Source organism: Bufo gargarizans, chromosome 2 (assembly GCF_014858855.1).
Source record: "Bufo gargarizans isolate SCDJY-AF-19 chromosome 2, ASM1485885v1, whole genome shotgun sequence".
In the NCBI taxonomy this organism is placed as follows: domain Eukaryota; kingdom Metazoa; phylum Chordata; class Amphibia; order Anura; family Bufonidae; genus Bufo; species Bufo gargarizans.
Genome location: NC_058081.1, coordinates 152,698,615 through 152,723,053, shown reverse-complemented (window position 1 = coordinate 152,723,053; position 24,439 = coordinate 152,698,615). Strand labels below are relative to the sequence as shown.

Sequence of the window (24,439 nt, the reverse complement as noted above, 5' to 3'; positions counted from 1 at the left end):
TTGGAAGCTTTTTTGACAAGCCAGACCATGTGCACCATTGCCTGTTGGCATGGAGTATGAATGACAACAGACATTGTGACATTTATATGAAACCCTGTGAACAACTGTAGAATCCTGTTTCTCTGACCAAACAGGATTTCCCTGTCTAGATTAAACACCAGATTTCCCTGTCTAGATTAAACACCAGATTTCCCTGTCTAGATTAAACACCAGATCTTCTAAATAAATTATACAGGAAACCCCTGACAACTTGAGTTGTGTAATTAACACCTTCATCGCGCAAGAGATCTGCCTCTCCATCTGAATTGTAGCAGTCTTCTGTGTTTTGATACAATTGAAATACTGTGGAAAGCATGTTTTAAGTCCACCACCAGTATGAGAAATATACAGTGCCGTAGGAAAGTCTTCACTTTTTTTCACATTTTGTTATGGTGCGTCCTTGTGCTAAATCAATCTGCACCCAGTACCCCATAATGAAAGTAAAACAGAATGATATAAATCTTTGCAAATTATTTTAAATAAGCCACTCTAATAAGTACTCTCTGCTCTGCACTGATTAGGGGCAATCACCCTGAAACAGTCTGCAGATGAGGTGCTGGCTTATTTAATATCCGAGTCAAGTCTCAAGGCTTATTTAAAGAGCTGAACATTGACTTAGAGGATAGCTGCCTTACATCTGGTGGCATTAGAGGCAGAGCTTGTTAAGAGCTCATTTGCATCCCTTCCTTCCTAGAATTCTGGAGGAGCATGAATGGCCTAGAAGTCTCCTCACGCCGATTAAGGCATTCTCTCCCAAAGGAGAGATAGTACCCCCTAAATGCCTTTAATAATTTATAATGGCTCTTTTTGTCTAGGGGCTGATCAGTAGAGAAATTAAAATCGCCCCTGTCAGAATCCTTCACATGGAGTCCATAATGACAGCAGGACGGTCTAAGGTAGAATAAAGAGCAGAAGCTGCATGGAAGCTCCTCTGCTTTATCAGCCTTGTAAAACGCTATATCATTTATACATCACAGCTGTCATCTGTGCCTGCCTCGGAGCTCTTCTCTCATCCGTAATTACTGGAATAAAGGGCCAGACACACATGGGGAGGTCTGTCATTAGCAAACACTTCATAGCATGTGTCTGGCCCTTTTGTGTTTTACAGGGCTGATAAAGCAGAGAACGGAGCATCCATACAGCTCCTTCTCTCTGCATTTTAACTCAGGCCATCCTGCTGCCATTAGGATGGAATCTATGTGAAGGAATCTGACAGCGACCATTTTCATTTCTTCGCTGATCACCCTCTAGACAAAATAAGCCATTATGAAATATTAAAGGCATTTAAAATGTATTAATATAAAAAATTAAAAAAAACATTGTGCTCTTGGGAACTTTCAGTGCAGCATACATTTTTTATACCCTTCTCCAGATCTGTGCCTCCACACAATCCTGTCTCTGAGCTCTACAGGCGGTTCTTATCTCCTCTTGTCTTAGTTTTTGCTCTGATATGCATTGTCAGCTGTGAGAATTTAGATAAACTGGGGGATGTTGTTCCCAATCTTGTCCAATCAACTGAATTTACCACAGGTAGAGTCAGATCAAGGTGTAGAAATATCTCAAAGATGATCAAGAGAAATTGGAGGCCCCAGAGCTAAATTTAAAATTTCAAGTGTAATAGCAAAATGTCTGAATAAGGGTGGGTTCACACTAGCGTTAGGGATTCCGTTATGACTTTCCGTTATAACATGGTTATAACAAAAAATAACGGAATGCCCAGACAGAATGCAAAACGGAAGCCTTTAAAAGGCATTCCGTTTGCTCTCCGTCCTAATAGAAGTCTATGGGAAAGCATAACTGATCTGGTCCTGTTATGCAAGACGGAAAATAAAGTCTTGTCGACAGACTTTGTTTTACGTCTTGCATAACGGGACCCAGATGGATGCGTTTTGATTCCCATAGACTTCTATTAGGACGGAGAGCAAACGGAATGCCTTTTAAAGGCTTCCGTTTTGCATTCTGTCATAATACAAGTCTATGGGCAGGAACCATGTTATAACAGAAAGCCATAACAGAATCCCTAACGCTAGTGTTCACCCTTATGTCTATGCAAAATGTAAGTTTTTTTCTTTTTAATACACTTAAAAAAAAATCTAAATTTCCATTTTCACTTTGTCATTGTGGGGTACTGAAGAACCGCAAAACACAGATACCGGCGGTGTGCATTTTGCAGGATCAGCATGTCTCGCCCTTTGTTAGATGCCGATTCTTGCCGGCAAAATGGACAAGACTAGGACATAATCTATTTTTTTTGCGGGGCCCTGGGAAGGACATATGGATGCGGACAGCACCCGTTGTGTTGTCCGCATGGTTTGTGGCCCCATTGAAATGAATGGGTCCTTATCCAATACACAAAAATGTTAATACCAGCTTGTCCTCTTTGACTAAGGTAGAGTGGAATGCAAGTTGGGCAAGGTCCCTGACTTAAGACAAAGCAGAAATTGTCCATCTTATTGTAAAAAGTTTAGCTAGATCAGCCCTCTGCATTTTCAGAATGCTCCAATGTCCCCTTTTTGATGAGGTGGAAGGACAAGCTACCAGAATCCCAGTCCACTTCCTGAAGGGATTCAGGGAAACCATGAACTGTGGCAGATGGTGCAGAAAACGCCTAATTGTGATGGCTGGTAACAAGGGTATTTTGTCTCAAACAAGCCCTCTGGTCAACTGTAAGAGTCATATTAATATTGTGGAATACTGCTTTATCTACCCTTTTCTTTTCTTTTTTTTAACCTCAAACAAGAAAACTGGGCAAAAACATTCCTCCTTCAGAATCAGACTGAGGGAAGTTCGGGGCACAGCATTCCACAGCTACCCTTTTTTGCTTTTAATAGTAAGTTCCTCCTTAAATGAGTAGGAAGATCAGGAAGAGAAAGCAATGTATTTTTTAAATTGGGTAGCACTGGGCATCCCCCCAATATCCCCATAAACAGAGACAATGCTATGGAGCAGGCATCTTACTCCATGACCAAAAACATTTCTGAGGTAAATGCCTGCAGTCTCACAAGATCACGTCACATGTCCCCTGACTAATTTTCTGGGTAAACAGAGAGGAAGCCTCCCCAAAGAACAAAATGGTATAGATTATAGTAATTAAATATTATTTAATGTAAACCAATAAGTAATAAATATAATAAAAAAATCTATTTGAATAATGTGACCTTCATTAATAAAAGAAAATATAGACGTGTATAAGGTATAAAATGCTTATAAGGTATAAAAGACAATTCATAAGACAATATATATATCAAATGCTACAAAAATAGATGCGGTATATAAAAAAATATAAATATGAATATTAAAATTGCATTGATAGTGTGTTATGTGCATGAATATATTCGTACATTTATACATATGGCCAGGAAACCACAGTGGAAAGCTTGCGTGTTGTTTCCCTGGCATGTTGTGACAAGTGCACTTTTTTTGTTTGTGCTAGAAAGTGTAAAAATAAATGGTCCATGCCCACCTGTGGCAGCCAACGTTTATATGAAAAATCAATGGCCCTGCAGCCAGCTGAACAGCGGCAGGACTGTTTGGATTCTGGGTGCTTAGTTCAGCTGTTAGCTTTTGGCATGCCGGTAATCTCTCTTTTTATCTATTGTATATTTTCGGTTTTGCACTCAATTGTTATTCTTTGTTCTGTTTATAAAGGTGAAAGGACTTCCAGAAGGATTTAACTATCCCAAAATCGGCTCCAATTACTCTGTAAAAACTGTGGAGAAAACCTGGAAAGCTTTGCATGATTTTAAGAAGGGCAATGCCATATTCACCTTCCCAAACACGCCAGTGAAATGTGCAGGCGCCCCGCAGAAAATCATGTATTTATCCGAGGAGTATCTCAGAAAAGTAAGCGCACTACAAACATTTAATGTCAATACTGTGTTTAATTAAGTTTTCTGGGATCTGAACGGAACATTTATATTTTCTACGCCTTATCCTAACTACTTCAGAGATAAACATGAGATCATGTCCACCGTATTCACCGATTCCTCTTGCTTATCTCGTTTTTTTTGTGCAAATGACCAGCCATGGATTTTTTTTTTATTATTATTTTTGTCTCAGCTGAAAATTGAAGCTCATTGTATAATGATTGATGGCTAATCATAAAAGGGGTACTTCTTGTTCTCCCTACTGCAGCTGGTGATTTCTAGGTGTCGTATGAATGTCCTGCATCTCTCGGGGCCCAAGGTCACTTACTTTGAGCCACTATGCTCCATTTTACAGTTTCTTGGTCCCAACTGGAGTCAGAGCAGCTGCTTTTCACCTCTGAATGATTCTTGTGGATGTGCCTGCCACCAAACTGTTTGATGACTGTCGAAGGATGGTCAAGTGACTGGATCTCATTAACTAAAAATTGCCAACGAATGGCTTCACTTTAAGGTTACATCCATATGGGATGTAAAATACACTGAAAAAGCCAGTTGCTGATTTTTGCCACAGATCTCCAACAAAATATCATCAATTACATGTGGTTTTTGGTGTAGAAATGTCTGTGTCTCCCATTGCAAAGGGCAAAATCCTCTGCAGTGGATATCTGCAGCTCAAAGTAATAGGCTGCAGATTTCAGATCCCTACCACTGCAGATGTTTTACGCAGTATGTGGAAGTACAAAGCTGCTTATTTGCACATGAAAATCCAGAAGGGCAAATCTGCAGCACATCTGCCATATGTGAACCCATGCCTAGGTCTGTTTCGCACGAACATGATCACCCTGGGAAAAACGGACCAGGTGTCGGCTGGATCCCCCAGGTGGACAGCTCTTTCCTGACCTGAACTGACTGTATCATATTGTTTTATAATGCAGTCAGTTCATATCCCCTTAAGACATGAATTAACTGCTATGATGCAGTTAGTTTGGGTTGGGGTAGCGTGGTCGACCCAGGAGATCCAGCCGACAGACAGCCCATTTTCCCCATGCCGTTCATGAGAAACAGCCTTATAGTTTCTTTCTTATTTTGCACAAATAGACAGGAAAACGATCTGATGCCAACTTCATTTTTAACACCTCTTTGGGAGTCATCTTTGGAGTGAAGAAGTATGCAGATGCATTGCTACAGATAATCAAGGAGCGAGATATTCAGGTCAACTTTAAACACAACCTTATTGAGGTGCGGGCAGACAAACAAGAAGCCATATTCGAGAACCTGGATAACCCTGGAGAGACCAAAGTGTACCAGGTAAAACAGAGCAGTGTGACTAAACTCTTCAGTTTTATGTATCAATAAAATGTATACTACAACCCCAATAGTTGGGAGGCTGTATACAATGTAAATAAGAACCCATATTTTATTCACATTAAATCATAGAACACATATCAGATATTGAAAGTGAGACATTTTACCAATTCATGGAAAAAAAAACTTACCATATTTTTCCCTGATGATAAGGCACAGCTCAGGTTTTAGAGGAAGAAATAAGAAAAATACATTTTCATTAGAGACCTTAAAGGGAACCTGTCACCTGAATTATGGGTACAGAGCTGAGGACATGGGTTGCTAGATGGCCGCTAGCACATCCGGAATATCTAGTCCCTATAGCTCTGTGTGCTTTTATTGGGTAAAAAAAACGATTTGATACATATGCAAATTAAGCTGAGATGAGTCAGAGCTTGAAAATATGACTCTTCTCTGGTCACACAAGTAAGATATGACTCTTTTATGTTAATTTGCATAAAAGGTGGGAAGTACCCCCTTATATAAGATGCTTAGATCAGACCCCCATATGAGATGCTCAGATTAGACCACCATATCAGATCCTCACATCAGACATCCATATCAGTTCCTCACATGAGATCCCCATATCACTTCCTTACATGAGATCCCCACATCAGACATCCATATCAGGACATTAGCTCAGACCTCCATGTCAGACCCCTGTATCAGACCTCAGATCAGACCTTAAAATAAATTCACTTACCTCTCCTGTTCAGCCTCTACTTTTCAGGTCTGGCAGTCTCCCCTGCAGTCACACCCCATAGTCTTTTATGAGCCTGCGCCGCCCAAGGGAGGATAGCCAGGGAGGGTGAGTACTGGCAGTGCTCGCAGTGCCTCACACCCCGCTCCCCTCACCTACTGCATACTAGTTAGCGCTTCCGTAATGGATTTTCATACCATTCTATTTTTATTTACATTTTACACATTGTCCCAACTTTGTTGGAATTGCAAAAGTAAAAGACCCTCCTTATAAAACAAGAACAGTTTCCAAAATAAAGGGACTGTAAAACCTTTTTGCTGCTACTTGTACATTTGAGAGATTAAACATCTCCAGCACAGTACATGCTCATAGCTCAGGCATCAATGAAAATGTGTGAGCAGTGCCAAAGGTTTCTACAAATCACCCCTTCATTCTGAAACTGGGTACTCCAGTCACCTTGTAACATGTCTTCATAACGTATCAGAAGATGATGTTAGATGAGATTCTCTTTTTACACTACATTCTTAAATATAGCCTGATGATGCTCATTTCACCTTATGAAGACATAATTATTGGTTTTAAAATTTAAAATATTTAAGATGGTGCAAAGATTTTTATTTTATTTTTGGCAAAAAAAAAAACTACCTTCTATTTTACGCATTGTTATTGACTTTGTATTCTTACAGTATGAAATGCTTCATGTGACCCCTCCAATGGGACCACCAGATGTGCTAGTAAACAGTGCTGTGGCTGATGCAGCTGGCTGGGTGGATGTAGACAAGGAGACATTACAGCATAAGAAGTACCCCAATGTATTTGGCATTGGAGACTGTACAAACCTTCCAACATCAAAAACGGCAGCTGCCATAGGTAAGAAAATGCATTCTCAGTGTCACTTATATTAAAGATCTTACAGTTATCGGTCAGCTATACATCTTTTTGTCTAATATTATTTGCTTTGCAAGTATTCCTTGGTGACATCTAGAGATCATTCCAGGTACCGGGCACAAGGACCAGTATCTTCTTAACTGTTCATATTTACAGACTTTACATTTTTTGGGCTACTTAACAAGATACTTCAGTCTCCCCTTTATGAGCTAAGGCTCATTTGGCAGTTACCTGATAGTCTTTTCTATTTTACTTGGGGTTTTAGTTCATCATCATATGCAATCATTATATATGAAATCATATCAATGTCCACTTAATAGTGAGCTTGTGCTGGGTACACAGAGCTGCAGTGTAAAGCATCTTGGCGAGGCAAAATATGCACTTCAGACTACCTCACCTTTTACTACCGTTGACTGCTCCAAACTAAGCTGGCCAGACTGACGCTCATCCAGCCGATGCCTATTCCTTTTGACTAACCCCTCCCATTCACATACATACTCAGCTTGGCAGTGTCCATGTGTCTCAATGGAGAGAGGAGCGTTAGGGTGCCCATACACATAGGATCCAAGTGGGTTGAAACTGCCAATCTTATATGTACATGGCCCTCCTGACTCTCCTTGATATATGATGTCTGGGCAAAGAACGTTCGGGCATATTACATTTCAGCGCCCACTCTTTATGTTCACAAGGGAGGTTAGCCGAAACTAGAGGTTTCTGGCAGTGGTTTACACCCCTTCCCACTGAGGAGTTGGGAGGATTGGCTTTCGTTTGGCTGACAGTAATTAACGGTACATGGCCACCTTAAGCCACTGCCAGACATTATGACCCCACTGAAATCGGTATATTCACGCGTTCTCTACTAACATGCATGGCCATTGGCCACCTTTAGGTAAGATGCAGTCGCAGATTGTGTCCTAGTGATGCCAAAGTTAAAACCAACACAAAATAAAATAAATCAGAAAACACCAAGTATGGGGTAGTGTAGCTTAGAGGGTTCACATAGGATAGAAAAACATGGCAGCTTTCTTCCAGAATCAGTGCCACATCTCTGTCCAGGTGGCATATGGAGCTCAGCAGCAATACCAGACCCAACTGTTGGACAGATGTGGTGCTGTTCCGAATAGAAGCAGCCATGTTTTTCTGTTCCTGTACAATCCCTTTAAATCTATTTATGTTCAGTAAAACATAAATTAACCTTGCTCAAGAAGAATGTCCTTGTGGTGTTTGCTAACAGGACAGTTATTCATAATCATCAGAAGCTCGATCATAGGCAACTAATCACTGTTTTGACTTCTCAGCTTCTGCTTTATTACTGCGTGTTCGATATTATGCAATGATCTGATATTAAATTGATGTGGACTACTTTCACATGCAATGTGTAACTCCGTACACGACAAGGATGAGCCTAGATGGTCAGTATTGTAACAGCTGCTGTATGTAAGCCGACACACCACCACTTCACGGGTAATACGGCTTATCTGCACTCTGCATGCACATATCACATGACTGAAGCCATCTCTTTTGTATGCTTGTACTTTCTAGGGTACAAAAAGTATGGACTATATGGATGTTATTTGAACATCTTATGGATGCCAATTAAATATTGAATGGAATGATTTTGGTTGATTTCAAATGTTATATTGCATTTGATGAGCCTAATACTTGCCTGCCTTTTACAACAGTGACATATATATAAATAGATACTTGCAGTTTACAGACAGAAGCCCGCAGGCTTCATTAAGGTCACATTTATGCACGGTGCTAGCTATTCCTGATTACAAGCCCAGTATCTCATGTTCCCTGTTTAGAGGGATGTTTGTATTTATTGTGGCATCTTGTGAAGGTCACGTAAGGATATTGAATGTTGACCTCCGTTAGCCTCGAAATGTCCTGATCAGAGATTCCTTCTCATGAGATAGTAGACAAGACATTCTGATTTTTTATTTTTTTGCTTTGTTCGAATTTGTCATTTAGCCTATTCCTCTGGTTCTCCCCATTAGTGTACTTTCCCTTTTAATAGATCCAGATCAAACACATAGGGGGAGCATTCCTATGAACCACTGTTCCAGATAATTGGCCTGAAAATTGGGCAGTCAGATAGGCCCTTACAGGTGTTCGAGTGTTCAAACTGGCACCATACAACTTAGGCTACTTTCACACTCGCGTTTGGTGCGGATCCGTCATGGACCTCCACAGACGGATCCGATCAGATAATACAACCGTTTGCATCCGTTCAGAATGGATCTGTTTGTATTATCTGTAACATAGCCAAAACTGATCCGTCTTGAACACCATTGAAAGTCAAAGGAGGACGGATCCGTTTTCTATTTTGCCAGAATGTGTCATAGAAAACAGTCCCCATTGACTTACATTGTGTGTCAGGACGGATCCGTTTGGCTCAGTTTTGTCAGACGGACACCAAAACGCTGCAAGCAGCGTTTTGGTGTCCGCCTCCAAAGCGGAATGGAGACTGATCGGAGGCAAACTGATGCATTCTGAGCCGATCCTTATCCATTCAGAATGCATTAGGGCAAAACTGATCCGTTTTGGACCGCTAGTGAGAGCCCTGAACAGATCTCACAAACGGAAAGCCAAAATGCCAGTGTGAAAGCAGCCTTAAAAGAAGCCAGCCGATGGAAAAAAAATCTTTCTAGGAACATTTCTTCAAAGGAAGATCTTTCATCCATGAACAATCTCTCTTAGAATGATCTTGCGGCTGACTATCATGCGGTCGGCTAAAACGATGGCTGTTAAATTTCACCTGACAAACCAAAACCCAGTTTTGATTGAAATTGTCAGGTTTGATGGACTTGACTAATGTGTACTGCCCTCTCTAGCCGTAGCCTAAAGTTCATATTAGATGCACAGATGAAGCAGATTGCCGGGAAGGAAACAGACTAAGGTTAATTTCATAGGACGCCATTTTGCCTATTTGTATATTTTGGGAGTGTGGGAGGAAACCGGAGTACCTGGAGGAAACCCACACAAACAGAGGGAGAACATATAAACTCCATGCAGATGTTGTCCCCTGATGAGATTTGAAACTCGGGAACCCAGCGCTGCAGGACACCAGTGCTAACCAGAGCCACCGTACTGCCTGGTCAGGTGGAGTGATACACATTACCACCTTCATACCCTATGATATACAATGGGAAAACTTTGGTTGGGTGGCTTCCAAAAGGCAGACTGCTTTATTCTGTTCCATTCTGATGAAGACCTAAAGGACACTCTTTTGAGTAATCCGTGGCCTCTGAAGTTCTGTGCTATATGTTTTTGTGGGATACCTGTGTATGTAATAGTGGTGTGGACCTATGCTATACAGCAGAAAAAAACTACGGGACACTCTTTTGGTTTCTACAGTCAATGGGCCAGATTTATCATTAGCTCAAGTCAGAATAATGGAGTGAAAAAGTCGCAAATTTTTGCGCAATCACTAAAACTGCACAAAAACTTGCGACTTTTTTCTGCTCTGCACTATGCTTTCCAGTTTTCTGAAAGTGGGCGTGTTTTCTTATGTAAATGAATCTCTAGACAGAATTACTATTGCGACTATTTAAAAAGTCGCAAAAAAGTCGACCATGCTTATCTTATGAGACTTTTTAATAGAACATGCGACTTTTTCGTAAAGACGTGCGACTTTTTCATAAAGATGTGCGACTTTTGTAAAGCTGCTTACTGACGGATAAACTGCTACCGTCAAACCACATTTATTACAGTCTTAAAGGGCCGATCATAAATCTGACTTGGCTAAAACTGACTTCAGCCATATGTTAAGTGGAGTGAGCTTTCAGAGTCATGATAAATCTGGCCCAATATGTTTAAAGATCTAATAAACTTTATTTGTATTTCCAGCTGCCCAGTCAGCGGTTCTGGACAGAACAATTTCTATGATCATGAAAGGCCAGAATCCATCATCCAAGGTTTGTATACTTTATATAGTTACTTATAACCTCTTCAGAGGTTCTACATTTTTGGGGTTTCATTCTTTGAATTTCATTTTAGGGTGTTCAGTGTTTTGCACATATTTTCTGTCACATATTCTGAGGACCATCACTTTGTTTTATTTTTCCATCAACAGAGCTGCGTATGGGTGTCACAGTGCGGTTCACGGTTACAGTTGTCTGTGTAGGCTGGCTGCATGCGCCCTTGCGTACTGGCTGCAGGCTGCCTCCTGTGCAGGTTGGTTGCTAGGGGCTGCGTGCTGGCTGCGGGGTCTGTTGTGATCCGCCTGTGTATGTTGCTCTCCCCATCTCTGCTGTGTCACGGGAGGTTGTTTTCCTCGTGATGCTTCTTATTGTCTGTGGTGCCGGGTTGTGCTCTGGCGTACTGGCTGCGGGTGTTTCTGTGAATGCCGATTGCCAGGGGCAATGCCCGTTTCTCTACCTGTGTTTCCTGTTGTTCTGAGCTCCATTTCTGATGGGGTTAACTATTCCTGTCTGTTGTGCCTGAGTGTGGCTTTCCAGGTGCCTCGTTTCCCAGCTATATACAGGTCCTTCTAAAAAAATTAGCATATTGTGATAAAGTTCATTATTTTCTGTAATGTACTGATAAACATTAGACTTTCATATATTTTAGATTCATTACACACCAACTGAAGTAGTTCAAGCCTTTTATTGTTTTAATATTGATGATTTTGGCATACAGCTCATGAAAACACAAATTTCCTATCTCAAAAAATTAGCATATTTCATCTGACCAATAAAAGAAAAGTGTTTTTAATACAAAAAAAGTCAACCTTCAAATAATTATGTTCAGTTATGCACTCAATACTTGGTCAGGAATCCTTTTGCAGAAATGACTGCTTCAATGCGGCGTGGCATGGAGGCAATCAGCCTGTGGCACTGCTGAGGTGTTATGGAGGCCCAGGATGCTTCGATAGCGGCCTTAAGCTCATCCAGAGTGTTGGGTCTTGCGTCTCTCAACTTTCTCTTCCCAATATCCCACAGATTCTCTATGGGGTTCAGGTTAGGAGAGTTGGCAGGCCAATTGAGCACAGTAATACCATGGTCAGTAAACCATTTACCAGTGGTTTTGGCACTGTGAGCAGGTGCCAGGTCGTGCTGAAAAATGAAATCTTCATCTCCATAAAGCTTTTCAGCAGATGGAAGCATGAAGTGCTCCAAAATCTCCTGATAGCTAGCTGCATTGACCCTGCCCTTGATAAAACACAGTGGACCAACACCAGCAGCTAACATGGCACCCCAGACCATCACTGACTGTGGGTACTTGACACTGGACTTCAGGCATTTTGGCATTTCCCTCTCCCCAGACTTCCTCCAGACTCTGGCACCTTGATTTCCGAATGACATGCAACAGTCCAGTGCTGCTTCTCTGTAGCCCAGGTCAGGCGCTTCTGCCGCTGTTTCTGGTTCAAAAGTGGCTTGACCTGGGGAATGCGGCACCTGTAGCCCATTTCCTGCACACGCCTGTACACGGTGGCTCTGGATGTTTCTACTCCAGACTCAGTCCACTGCTTCCGCAGGTCCCCCAAGGTCTGGAATCGGTCCTTCTCCACAATCTTCCTCAGGGTCCGGTCACCTCTTCTCGTTGTGCAGCGTTTTCTGCCACACTTTTTCCTTCCCACAGACTTCCCACTGAGGTGCCTTGATACAGCACTCTGGGAACAGCCTATTCGTTCAGAAATTTCTTTCTGTGTCTTACCCTCTTGCTTGAGGGTGTCAATGATGGCCTTCTGGACAGCAGTCAGGTCGGCAGTCTTACCCATGATTGCGGTTTTGAGTAATGAACCAGGCTGGGAGTTTTTAAAAGCCTCAGGAATCTTTTGCAGGTGTTTAGAGTTAATTAGTTGATTCAGATGATTAGGTTAATAGCTCGTTTAGAGAACCTTTACATGATATGCTAATTTTTTGAGATAGGAATTTTGTGTTTTCATGAGCTGTATGCCAAAATCATCAATATTAAAACAATAAAAGGCTTGAACTACTTCAGTTGGTGTGTAATGAATCTAAAATATATGAAAGTCTAATGTTTATCAGTACATTACAGAAAATAATGAACTTTATCACAGTATGCTAATTTTTTTTAGAAGGACCTGTAGACCTGTGAGCTGTGGTTTTGGGGGTGAGTCTTTGTCAGTCTGTCCTGAGTCCTGTCTGTGGCTGCTAGGTGCAGCACCTGGCTTCTGTTCCTGGGGGTTTTCCATCTACCCTTCTGCGTGGTGTCACCTGTTTTTGCATCATATGTCATGTTCTGATCTTTACCTGCCCTGTCTGAGGCATCATGTTATGGTCTGTTATCCTGTTCTGTTTCGTGTATCGCCTAGCAGTGCGTAACTGCATCTGAGAGCCTGGCAGTGCTTAACTGCTTCCGATGTATCCTCTTCCATGTCTGTCCTGTTGTGCCTTTGGCTTCTGTCTCTGTTCTGTTCATGTCTGTCCTATGTCTTCCTTCGGAAGAAGGGTTCCTGTGGTCCCTGGAGAGGGATTGCCCATTCTCTGTTCTGTGCAGCTCTGCCTGGGGCTGCTTAGCATCTATTGCTTGCGGCGCAGGTAACTGCTTCTGTCTCTGCTCTAGCCTGTTCTGTGCCTTGTATCTCTGATTTGTGGTTCTCTGTGTATTCTGTTGCTCCTGGTTACGTCTCTGTCTGTGCTGTCTGTTTATGCTTCTTGCTGGTACCTATTTCAGGTACCTCCTGGTCTGTCTGGACCACCTGCCACTGACTCTGGGTTTGCTCTGGAGTAGCCCCTGGCAACTACCTTACTGGCTCAAGCCTATCCTCACCATCTGAGGCTCTAGTGAATACAAGCTATTTGCTTAGTTAAGCCCCTCCAGAGTATTGCCAGTAAGTGGCACAGTGGGTGCACACCCGCTGTTTCGTGTAGTGCGCCTGTGGGTGCGTCTGTATCCTTGGTCTGCTTGCCGTGTCCTGCTCTTATGACGTCCCTGAGGTCTGCCTTTGACCCCCAGCATGTGACAATGGGCTTGTTTTTTTAATTATGAATTGATGTCTTCATTGGTACTATTTTGGTATTTTGTATGGGGTAAATAAAATAAATCCTAAAAGATTTGTTTTATTATTTATTTTGTTTTCATCGCTCACTGTGCAGGTAAAATAATGTGATAATTTTTAGTTTGGGTCATTACAGATTCAGCAATATCGATTGTGTCTTTTTTTTTTTTTACATAAAGCATTTTAATTGGGGAAAAGGGGGTTTTGTACTTTTCTTTCTTTATCTGGTTTTGTCCCACTAGAGGACTTGAACCTGCATACTTCTGATCACTCATATAATACACTGTTATACTTCTGTATTGCAGTGTATTGTGCCTGTCAATGGAATGTAATGTCATTGTTAGGCTTTTGCCTGTCATAGCAACATATCGGCACCGGATGATTGTGTTGCGGGGGTTTTGGGGTTATTTCCTTTGTCAACTGTAACATAGTATATAGCTAACAGGTCCTATTGATGGCATGGGCTCAGTTACATGGCCTGTATTATAACAGCGCTATACATGTGCAGCAGCTGTTGTTAATGGTACAGTATTGATGACCTATCATCAGGATAGGTCATCAGTATCAGATCAGTGAGTCTGACTCCTGGGATCCTCACCAATCTGATATTGATGACTAATCAGCTGTGGGACACAGTATTGCAGCGTCCTCACAGCATACCAAGAACGGTGTACACGCATCCACTTGAATGGGACTGAGCTGCATATAGCCCATGTGACTGATGGACGCCATGTTACTTGCCTAGGAAGAGGCTGCAGTGTTCACTGGATCACCGTAGCCTCTTTGAACAGCTGATCGGCCAGGAGTCGGACCCACACCTATCTGATATTACTAACCTATCCTAAGGATAGATAAAAATAAGAATACATTTGAAGCACCAGCGCCCGATCCTCACTCCAAGATGCACAGCTTCTAGCGGACAGGCTCATCACCAAATTAGCTGAATAAAAGAATATGGATCCAGCATCTTCTCCTTGCATCCTTTATTAGGTACCCATTGGTACAAGAACAGGCAACATTTTGGCTTATTAAGCCTTTCTCAAGCCATCAAATATTGTACTCCCGGAAAACCCTTTCACTACCCAGTATACATAAAGTGCATGTCATCAAGGATCATTGTCTTGCGTCCATTGTGTTAAATGTGTGATATGTCTTGCATGGAACAAGACTGATAAGGTCTTCCTGTTACAAAGTTAATAGACATCGATTGTTTTATGTTGGTGTCATATTGCATTGTAGTTAACGTTAATCATTTAGAGACTTTCCTGACCACATGTTTAATGTTCCTCTGCTTGCAGTATGATGGATACACTTCATGTCCACTGGTAACTGGCTACCGAAAAGTGATCTTGGCAGAATTTGACTACAGTGCCCAGCCTCTAGAGACTTTTCCTATTGACCAGGGTAAAGAGAGAAGAACCATGTACCATATGAAGGCAGACATGATGCCCTTCCTGTACTGGAATATGCTTCTCAAGTAAGTGATTTCTTAGTCGTCTGCGTTTTCACATAGTAGTTGTGATGTGGCTGATGCTTGTGGCCACAACCACAATGGTCAGACAAATTTAAAAGTAATATCTCAAATTAGCGCAGCCGCTGCAGCTGCGGTTGGTTGGGGTTTTACCTAGCTTGCAGCCGCTATATGGAAACCCAGCCTTAATCTCTTCTGAGAATGCAATTTATATTTTATATAACCTCATAGTAAATTTAGGCTGATGCTACATAGCCACCTTAGGGTACTTTCACAATTGCGGCAGGATGGATCCGGCAGGCTGTTCACCCTGTCGAATCCGTCCTTCCACTGTTTCGCCGGACCGCCGCTCCATCCCCATTGACGGCGCAGTACGGCAGTGCACGGCGAAAGGCCGCCGGACTAAAAGTCCTGCATGTCCGACTTTTTAGTCCAGCGGCCTCTGACCGCGAACTGCCGTACTGCGCCAGAGCGCCGCCCCAGCAAAACAGAGGAAGGACCGATCCGACAGGGTGAACAGCCTGCCGCATCCGTCCTGCCGGAAGTGTGAAAGTACCCATAGCCACGAAAAGTGACAGTCACATAAAATCCAACACTGCTGGATTTTTTTGTGACTGTTAATTCGTGGTCACAAAATCTTGTGGATTAGTCTACTTTCACACTCTCGTTTTGGCTTTCCGTTTGTGAGATCTGTTCAGGGCTCTCCCTAGCGGTCCAAAACAGATCAGTTTTGCCCTAATGCATTCTGAATGGAAAAGGATCCGCTCAGATTGCATCACTTTGCCTCCGTTCAGTCTCCATTCCGCTTTGGAGACGGACACCAAAACGCTGCCTGCAGCGTTTTGGTGTCCGCCTGATGAAACTGAGCCAAACGGATCCATTCTGACACACAATGTAAGTCAATGGGGACACAATCTAGCACAATAGAAAACGGATCCGTCCTCCATTGACTTTCATTGGTGTTCGTCTTGGCTATGTTAAAGGGAACCTGTCAGCGGCAAAAGCCATCCCAAACCGCCAACAGTACCTTCAAGTAGAGGGCAGTGAGTTTCAAATGATGATTTTCTTACTGCATTGTGATGAGGCAGAAGTATGAAAAATAATCTTTTATCCTCCGTTTGCGCTATTTTCCAGTCAGGCTTGAAGTCAAGGTAACCGCGCCCCCTTCCCTGCCCCTTTTCCTGTGACTGACAGCCGACTGTTTGGCATAAGCGCTGTCAGTCACAGCGAAGGGGCAGTGAAGGGGGAGCGGTTACCTTGACTTCAAGCCTGACTAGAAAATAGCGCGAACGGAGGATAAAAGATTATTTTTCATACTTCTGCAGAATGCAGTAAGAAAATCATCATTTGAAACTCACTGCCAGCTACCAGAAGGTACTGCGGGCGGTTTGGGATGGCTTTTGCCGCTGACAGGTTCCGAACGGATGCAGACAGTTGTATTATCTGACTGGATCCATCCATGATGGATCCGCACAACACGCAAGTGTTAAAGTAGCCTTTACTTGCTTGTATTCCATTCTTAGAGGAGCTTTATCTCAGGATCAAGTTTTATCTTCTGTAAAAATGAGAGTTTATGGCTATGTGTGGATCAATACACTATAATTTTGTACCAGCATTTCTGATTAAAAAAAAAAAAAAACACTGTAAAATAAATCTTACACGGCTAAGCATTTGTGAAATATTTTCAAAAGTTGACATTTCTAATTTATTTTTATTTTTTTAACAGGGGATATTGGGGCGGACCAGCTCCTATTAGGAAAATAATGCACCTTGGCTTTAAATAAGAACGTATTACAAACCACGCATCTACTGCTCACACAGGCTTATATTGCCATTCTCTGTATGATTCGTGATTTCAGAAACAAGGCCGTATTTTATTCCACTGACTTGCCTAAGAAGATTGTTTTCATTGCTATAAGTACAACCATGCAGAACCTTAAATTTCCGATCACATGAGCTTCTTGGTATTTTCGTATGACATTACAGATTTTATTTTTAATACAGTAACTACAGTATTTTTGGACTATAAGGTGCAGCTAATTATAAGATGCACCCCAGGTTTAGAGAACAAAAAAAAAACATTCTACTAATTCAACCTTCCGTGGTGGTTTAATGAAGTGGAGGCATCAAGGTCACTAAATCCGAGGTCTAGCATAGAGAGGGTTAATGGATTTGGTCAGCTCCTGTTAATCATAGTGTGTCATCTGCTGACCATTTTAACAAACAGCAATGGTGAATCTGGTCTTCTCATTAAATATATCCAAGTGAATGTGTCTCCTGTCATTGCTCTGTATTGTCCCGCCATGCTTGGTCTACTAGATTATTTTTTCTTTTATTCTCCATAATTCTGACATTATACAAGTCTACACACACAGCTCTGCAGTACCCACATTATATACACACACAGTTCTGCAGTACCCACATTATATACACACACAGCTCTGCAGTACCCACATTATATACACACACAGCTCTGCAGTACCCACATTATATATACACACACACAGCTCTGCAGTACCCACATTATATACACACACAGCTCTGCAGTACCCACATTATATATACACACACACAGCTCTGCAGCACACACATTATATACACACACAGCTCTGCAGCGCACCCACATTATACACACACAGTCCTGCTGCATTCACACCTGAGAAACAGCTTTACTACACAGCTGACTTACTCTTCTGGCCCCTCCTACTGGTGACATCATCAGAGGCCCTTCAGCTGCTGTTAATTGGAGCTGTCAACTCCTTTCACTGCAGCTGGGAGACCTTCAGCATGGAGAGGGCTGTGTTTTTAGCCCTCTCCCTGATCACTGTGCCTCCTCTCCTGCCTGCACGGATCACACAGATTGATTTCGGGCAGGAATAGAGAGTTGTGTACAGATGCATACTTCTCTCATTGATCCAGCAAAGCACTGTATGGGCGCTCTGCCTGATCATTAAAGGGGTTATCCCACCCCATATGCTCCGGCATCGGGGGGAGGGCAGCCAATCGCAGGCACTGACGAAATGAGCCTCCTTAGCATCGCAGGTGACTCTAGTGAGGCTCGGCCCCATCACCGCCTGCTATTGGCTGACATCCCCTCCCCCCAAAGCGGGATGTTTTCATCTGCATGACAGTGAGATGTGGCCGTGTGGGGACCAGGGGTGAGGCGGTTACCGCGGAGTGAGGTAAGTACATTGTGTGGGAGGAGCCTGGGCATATAGGAGGAGGGGGGGGGGGTAATTTCAGGGGTTGGAAAACCCCTTTAGGAAAATACTCAGGGGATCTGGCACTGCTGGACCACCCTGATTGTAGACTATAAGACACAGACACTTTTTAGCAAGATTGTTTTCTTGCTAAAAAAGCACGTCTTATAGTCCCAAAAATATGGTATGTATTTTGTTACAATAATTTTTCTTTTTATTAATGAATTCAATCAAAATCACTGGGTTCTATATAAGCATGTATACATATATTGCCAAAGTGAAGGGGTCACTTAAGGTTCTGTGTTTGGAAATGACCAGTGCCCATTTTCCTCCAAGTATGACCTGACATCACCCGGCATTTGAGGCCAAAAGCAGCATTAACAGCACGTTCCAGCTGGTCTTAGTAACATTACATGATACCGTCAAACAAATTATGAGGTTGATTTTTGTAGGATGTTGGAGAGTTTTGTCATCAACATTTTTTAGCAGTTCATAACATCAGATTTTGAGAATACTTTTTTTCTATTATATCAATGAAAGATGAATAATTGCATTGTTACCTATCTGTCACGGACTTCCCGAGACATACGGACGTACCTGCAACAGTGAGTGGCAGGAGATCTTTGAGACTGGCAACACGTGGTTTGATTTGACATGTTTACCTTGTGGATCAATAGGCATCTGTGTTGTTTCTAGTACTGGCCACACCCTTAACCTCCAGGTGTTGCTATTGTGGTCATTTAATTTTCCCTGTTTATAGTTGTTTCTCCCACAATGCTGTGCGGTTTATAGCTTCAGTTGGACCTGTGGATAGCTGGTGTTTGGATCTCAGCTGAGTTCCTGGTGCTGCCATAGCTTCTTAGAAGTTAAGTGTTACCTTTCCCTTTTGTATTTTATTTTATCTTTTTTGTGTGTTGCATTTCCTTGTTGTTTTGTATTAGGCCTCAGGGAGACTCCTGTTCATCCTTCCTTTTGGAGAACAGGGTGTCTTATTCCTGTCATTAGTACCAGAGTCCTTTAGGCTCCATTCACACATCCGCAACCTGTTTTGCAGATACACGGAGCCACGGATCTGCAAAACACGGAAAGCGGCAATGTGCGTTCCGCATTTTGCGGACCGCACATTGCCGGCACTCATAGAATATGCCTGTTCTTGTCCGCAATTGCGGACAAAAATAGGACATGTTCTATTTTTTGGCGGAAACGGAAGCACGGATGCGGAAGTGCGGATCCGCAAATGTGGATGCGGACAGCACATTCCGGCCCATTGAAAATGAATGGGTCTGCACCCGTTCCGCAAAATTGCAGAACGGATGCGGATCCATTTTGCGGACGTGTGAATGGACCCTTAGGGTTAGATAGGACTTTAGGTATTCCTGTGTATGAACTCACCTACCTTTGGGGTCTGTTCATACTGGTAGTCAGTCAGGGCTTTGGTTAGGGTTTTCACTAGGAGGTGTCCATCTTTCTTCCCTAGTTTTCAGGCCTTATTCCCTTTCCCTCCTGTGTTCGGTGTGGGGTTTCCCTCCCACATTAGAGCATGACAATTGCTATTCAAACTCTAGGCATCTCTACCTGGATATTATAATAGTCGTGAACACATCTCCATCAACTCCAGTTCATTGCATCTGCCATAAAGTACACACACACGGTCTTAACGGATAAAACATGAAGGTAGTGCATATTTCAAATATGGCTGCTCCTCCCTCCCCGTTGAAAAAATAGAGAAATATAATTTCTTTTATATATATATATATATATATATATAGTAGAAGAAAAAAGTCCAGTGGGAGCACCAACCAGAGTGCGGGTGCACGGTCCAACACAGGGCAGCGGCAGACCCCAAAATTTGTACAAAGCGAAGAAGTAGGACTGCACTCCAAATGTGGTAAAAATAGCAGTGATTTATTCACCCATAATATGGCAGGTCTTGCAAGAGCCTTCCTCAAGCATAATAACAGTGAAAGTGAGAGCATATAAAGGCATTTACAAAGTGTCCAACCCATAAAGGTGTGGTTACAATCAATTGCAATTACATACATCTGATTCAGATCAATAAAGTGCAAGTGCATAAAGTGACAGGTGCTATACAATATATAACTCTAGGGATGCCTTCCCCTCAGCGAGAGCCAAAATGTGTACAATATTTTGTTTAGGTACATTCACAATTGTATAAGTGACATATTGAATGTGGATCACAGAGATACGACCTTCGGTGGCGATAGGGCCCACATATACCGTCGCGTTCGTTGCGTGTCTTCAACTTCTCATTGCGCATGTTCACACCGACCTCATGATGTGAGTCATAGTGTAAAGTTCATGCGCATGCGTTCTATGCGATCGGCGCGAAAGCACCATTTTGCTTGAGGGAAACCCACCCTACAATTCTATTCATATTATATATGTGACTGTTATATAAATGAGATTATTTTATAAGCACACGACCGCTGTAGGGATCTCCTACAAACGCCAGCCTCTGGACCGGGATCCCGACCTTGCGAGCGAGACACCTGACCAGAGGGCCATGAGTGTCAGAGGAGAACATTTCCATGATCTCCGCCGGCAGTCAAAGCCCAATTGCTGGTAATTTTAGCAGTCATAAAGAAATGATCACTCTCAAATAAACAGTCATATCATGTAGTTATAAAAATACAAATCTATATCTAAAAAAACGCATAGATGTAAAGACGCTGTTGTCCACATTGGGCCGCATTGTCTCCAAAGGTCAAAATTCAAGGATCCACATCCAATAGTGTGAGAATACATAAAACCTAAAAACAAAAGGAGAGGAATAAATATTTTAATTTCCGAATATATTGTTACAAATATGTGTTGATCTTTCACAGTTATCTTACACCAATATACCAATATAAGGAGGACAAGAACACATATATACAACTGGACTAAGAATGACCCGCAGATCCACAACACTATCACCTGAACTCGATGTTAAGACCCTTAGGGTGCAAGCTGTCCAGATCATAAATCCAGCGTAACTCTCTTTTTTTCAAGAGTGTTAAGCGGTCACCACCTCTTCTGGGGAGCCTAACCTGATCTATGATCCAGCATCTTAGATCCCGCTCGGAGTGTCCTAGGGATCCAAAATGTCTGGATACTGGTAGATCAGTACGTTTCTTCCTTATTGAGTTCCTGTGGTTATTCAACCTAACTTTTAATTCTGTGGAAGTTTCCCCAACATATAGTAGGTTACAGGGGCAGGCCAACACATATATCACATATGACGAGGAACAGTTCAAATGGAACTTTATGGGGTACTCTTTATTTGTGAACGGATGTACAAAAGACTTGGCTTTGCAGATATATCGACAATTGACGCAACCGAGACACGGAAAACATTCGAGGCCCGGCTGCGCCAATGTCCGCTGCACACTGATCTTCTTTGGACCCGTATCTGCCCTAACCAATTGATCTTTAAGATTTTTGTTTTTGCGGTATGATAGAAGGGGAGGGAGTTTAAATTCTGGTACATCTACAATGGACCTGCTTAAGATGCTCCAATTATCTTTAAGGATACGACCTATCTCCAAACTACATTCAGAGTAGGTGGACCTAAATGGTATTCTTTGATTTTTTTTAAGAAATAGTTGGTGTTTCGGTATTCATATCTAGAATTTTATTTTTGTGTGCATCTAGTAATTTACGGGGAAAACAAAAGTGCCTTTGTTCCCAATATAGAAGAACCTGCGATAGAGGCCTACATTTCTGCAGTTCAACGAGATGTCAGTATGCTGAAATCCCTACATGGGGACGCAGCGAGAGTAAGCAATCCCAATCTGACTACTGCTGAAATTGAGGCCCTATCCCAACTCAAGAACAACCCCCAGTTAACTATCAAACCGGCCGATAAGGGCGGTGGGGTAGTTGTTCTTGATACGCATAAGTATATCAAAGAAATTGAACGTCAACTGAATGATATAAATGTATACAGTGTATTACAAGGTGACCCGAAATTTCGCATTATGGCCATTATTAATAGGAGTCTATCCGATGCGGTGGGCAGGGGTATTATAGATGAGGGATTAAGGGAGTATCTGACGATAACTACTCCCATTACTCCCGTTATATATATATTACCTAAGGTCCACAAAAGTTTGGTGGACCCCCCCGGTCGCCCCATCGTTTCTGGCTCTGATTCTGTCTTCAGCAGGATATCCATCTTTCTAGACAGGGTACTCAGAGAATTTTCAATGGCTGGAAAATCCTATATAAAAGATAGAGGCGATTTTTTTTACAACAACTGAGGGCAGTGGATATCAGTGATGTGCAGACTGTGACTCTCGTGTCCTTTGATGTTGTGTCCTTGTACACATCAATAGGGCATGAGAAGGGTATTAGTGCAGTCAATAAATACTTGGATGACTCGCCTGTAACACAGAATGCAAAGTGTTTTATAAACATTCTATTGAGACTGATTCTTGAAAACAATTACTTCTTGTTTCAAGACACTTTCTACAATCAGAAACGTGGCGTGGCGATGGGGTCCAATGTGGCCCCAACGTACACAAATATCTACATGCAACACATGGAGGAGGACTTTATCTATGTGTCCCACCACTTTCAATATGTGATTAGGTGGTGGCGATACATAGATGACGTCTTCCTCCTGTGGTCTGGTACGGAATCACAATTAAGCGAGTTCCATACATACCTCAACAACATAGATCTGGATCTTCAATATACTGTATCATACTCCAACACACAATTGTCATTTCTGGATACCAATGTGAAATTGGTTGATGGTGCAATTGGTACAGGATTGTATGTAAAGTCGACCGATAGGAACACTATCTTGCGATATGAGAGCAATCACCCGCGCAGTTTAGTGAAACATCTTCCTCATTCACAATTTTTACGTACGAAACGCATTGTCTCTGACCACACTGAGTTGTTAGATACATTGAAAACGATGGCGGGCAAATTCAGGGACCGGGGTTATCCCCGTAAATTACTAGATGCACACAAAAATAAAATTCTAGATATGAATACCGAAACAACACCAACTATTTCTAAAAAAAACTCAAAGAATACCATTTAGGTCCACCTACTCTGAATGTAGTTTGGAGATAGGTCGTATCCTTAAAGATAATTGGAGCATCTTAAGCAGGTCCATTGTAGATGTACCAGAATTTAAACTCCCTCCCCTTCTATCATACCGCAAAAACAAAAATCTTAAAGATCAATTGGTCAGGGCAGATACGGGTCCAAAGAAGATCAGTGTGCAGCGGACATTGGCGCAGCCGGGCCTCGGATGTTTTCCGTGTCTCGGTTGCGTCAATTGTCGATATATCTGCAAAGCCAAGTCTTTTGTACATCCGTTCACAAATAAAGAGTACCCCATAAAGTTCCATTTGAACTGTTCCTCGTCATATGTGATATATGTGTTGGCCTGCCCCTGTAACCTACTATATGTTGGGGAAACTTCCACAGAATTAAAAGTTAGGTTGAATAACCACAGGAACTCAATAAGGAAGAAACGTACTGATCTACCAGTATCCAGACATTTTGGATCCCTAGGACACTCCGAGCGGGATCTAAGATGCTGGATCATAGATCAGGTTAGGCTCCCCAGAAGAGGTGGTGACCGCTTAACACTCTTGAAAAAAAGAGAGTTACGCTGGATTTATGATCTGGACAGCTTGCACCCTAAGGGTCTTAACATCGAGTTCAGGTGATAGTGTTGTGGATCTGCGGGTCATTCTTAGTCCAGTTGTATATATGTGTTCTTGTCCTCCTTATATTGGTATATTGGTGTAAGATAACTGTGAAAGATCAACACATTTGTAACAATATATTCGGAAATTAAAATATTTATTCCTCTCCTTTTGTTTTTAGGTTTTATGTATTCTCACACTATTGGATGTGGATCCTTGAATTTTGACCTTTGGAGACAATGCGGCCCAATGTGGACAACAGCGTCTTTACATCCATGCGTTTTTTTAG

The 24,439-nt window shown here is 42.3% G+C and overlaps 1 protein-coding gene across 1 annotated transcript in view; it reads left to right on the top strand.

The window, feature by feature from the left end:
* SQOR (sulfide quinone oxidoreductase) overlaps positions 1–17,547 on the top strand; it is a 47,428-nt gene extending 29,881 nt beyond the window's left edge. Inside the window, exons 5-10 of the mRNA XM_044283266.1 lie at positions 3,688–3,882; positions 5,004–5,213; positions 6,636–6,819; positions 10,690–10,757; positions 15,106–15,284; positions 17,005–17,547. Coding sequence (XP_044139201.1) covers positions 3,688–3,882; positions 5,004–5,213; positions 6,636–6,819; positions 10,690–10,757; positions 15,106–15,284; positions 17,005–17,062 — 894 coding nt within the window. The 3' untranslated portion in view covers positions 17,063–17,547. The remainder of the gene's footprint in view (positions 1–3,687; positions 3,883–5,003; positions 5,214–6,635; positions 6,820–10,689; positions 10,758–15,105; positions 15,285–17,004) is intronic.
* Positions 17,548–24,439: the final 6,892 nt, after the last annotated feature.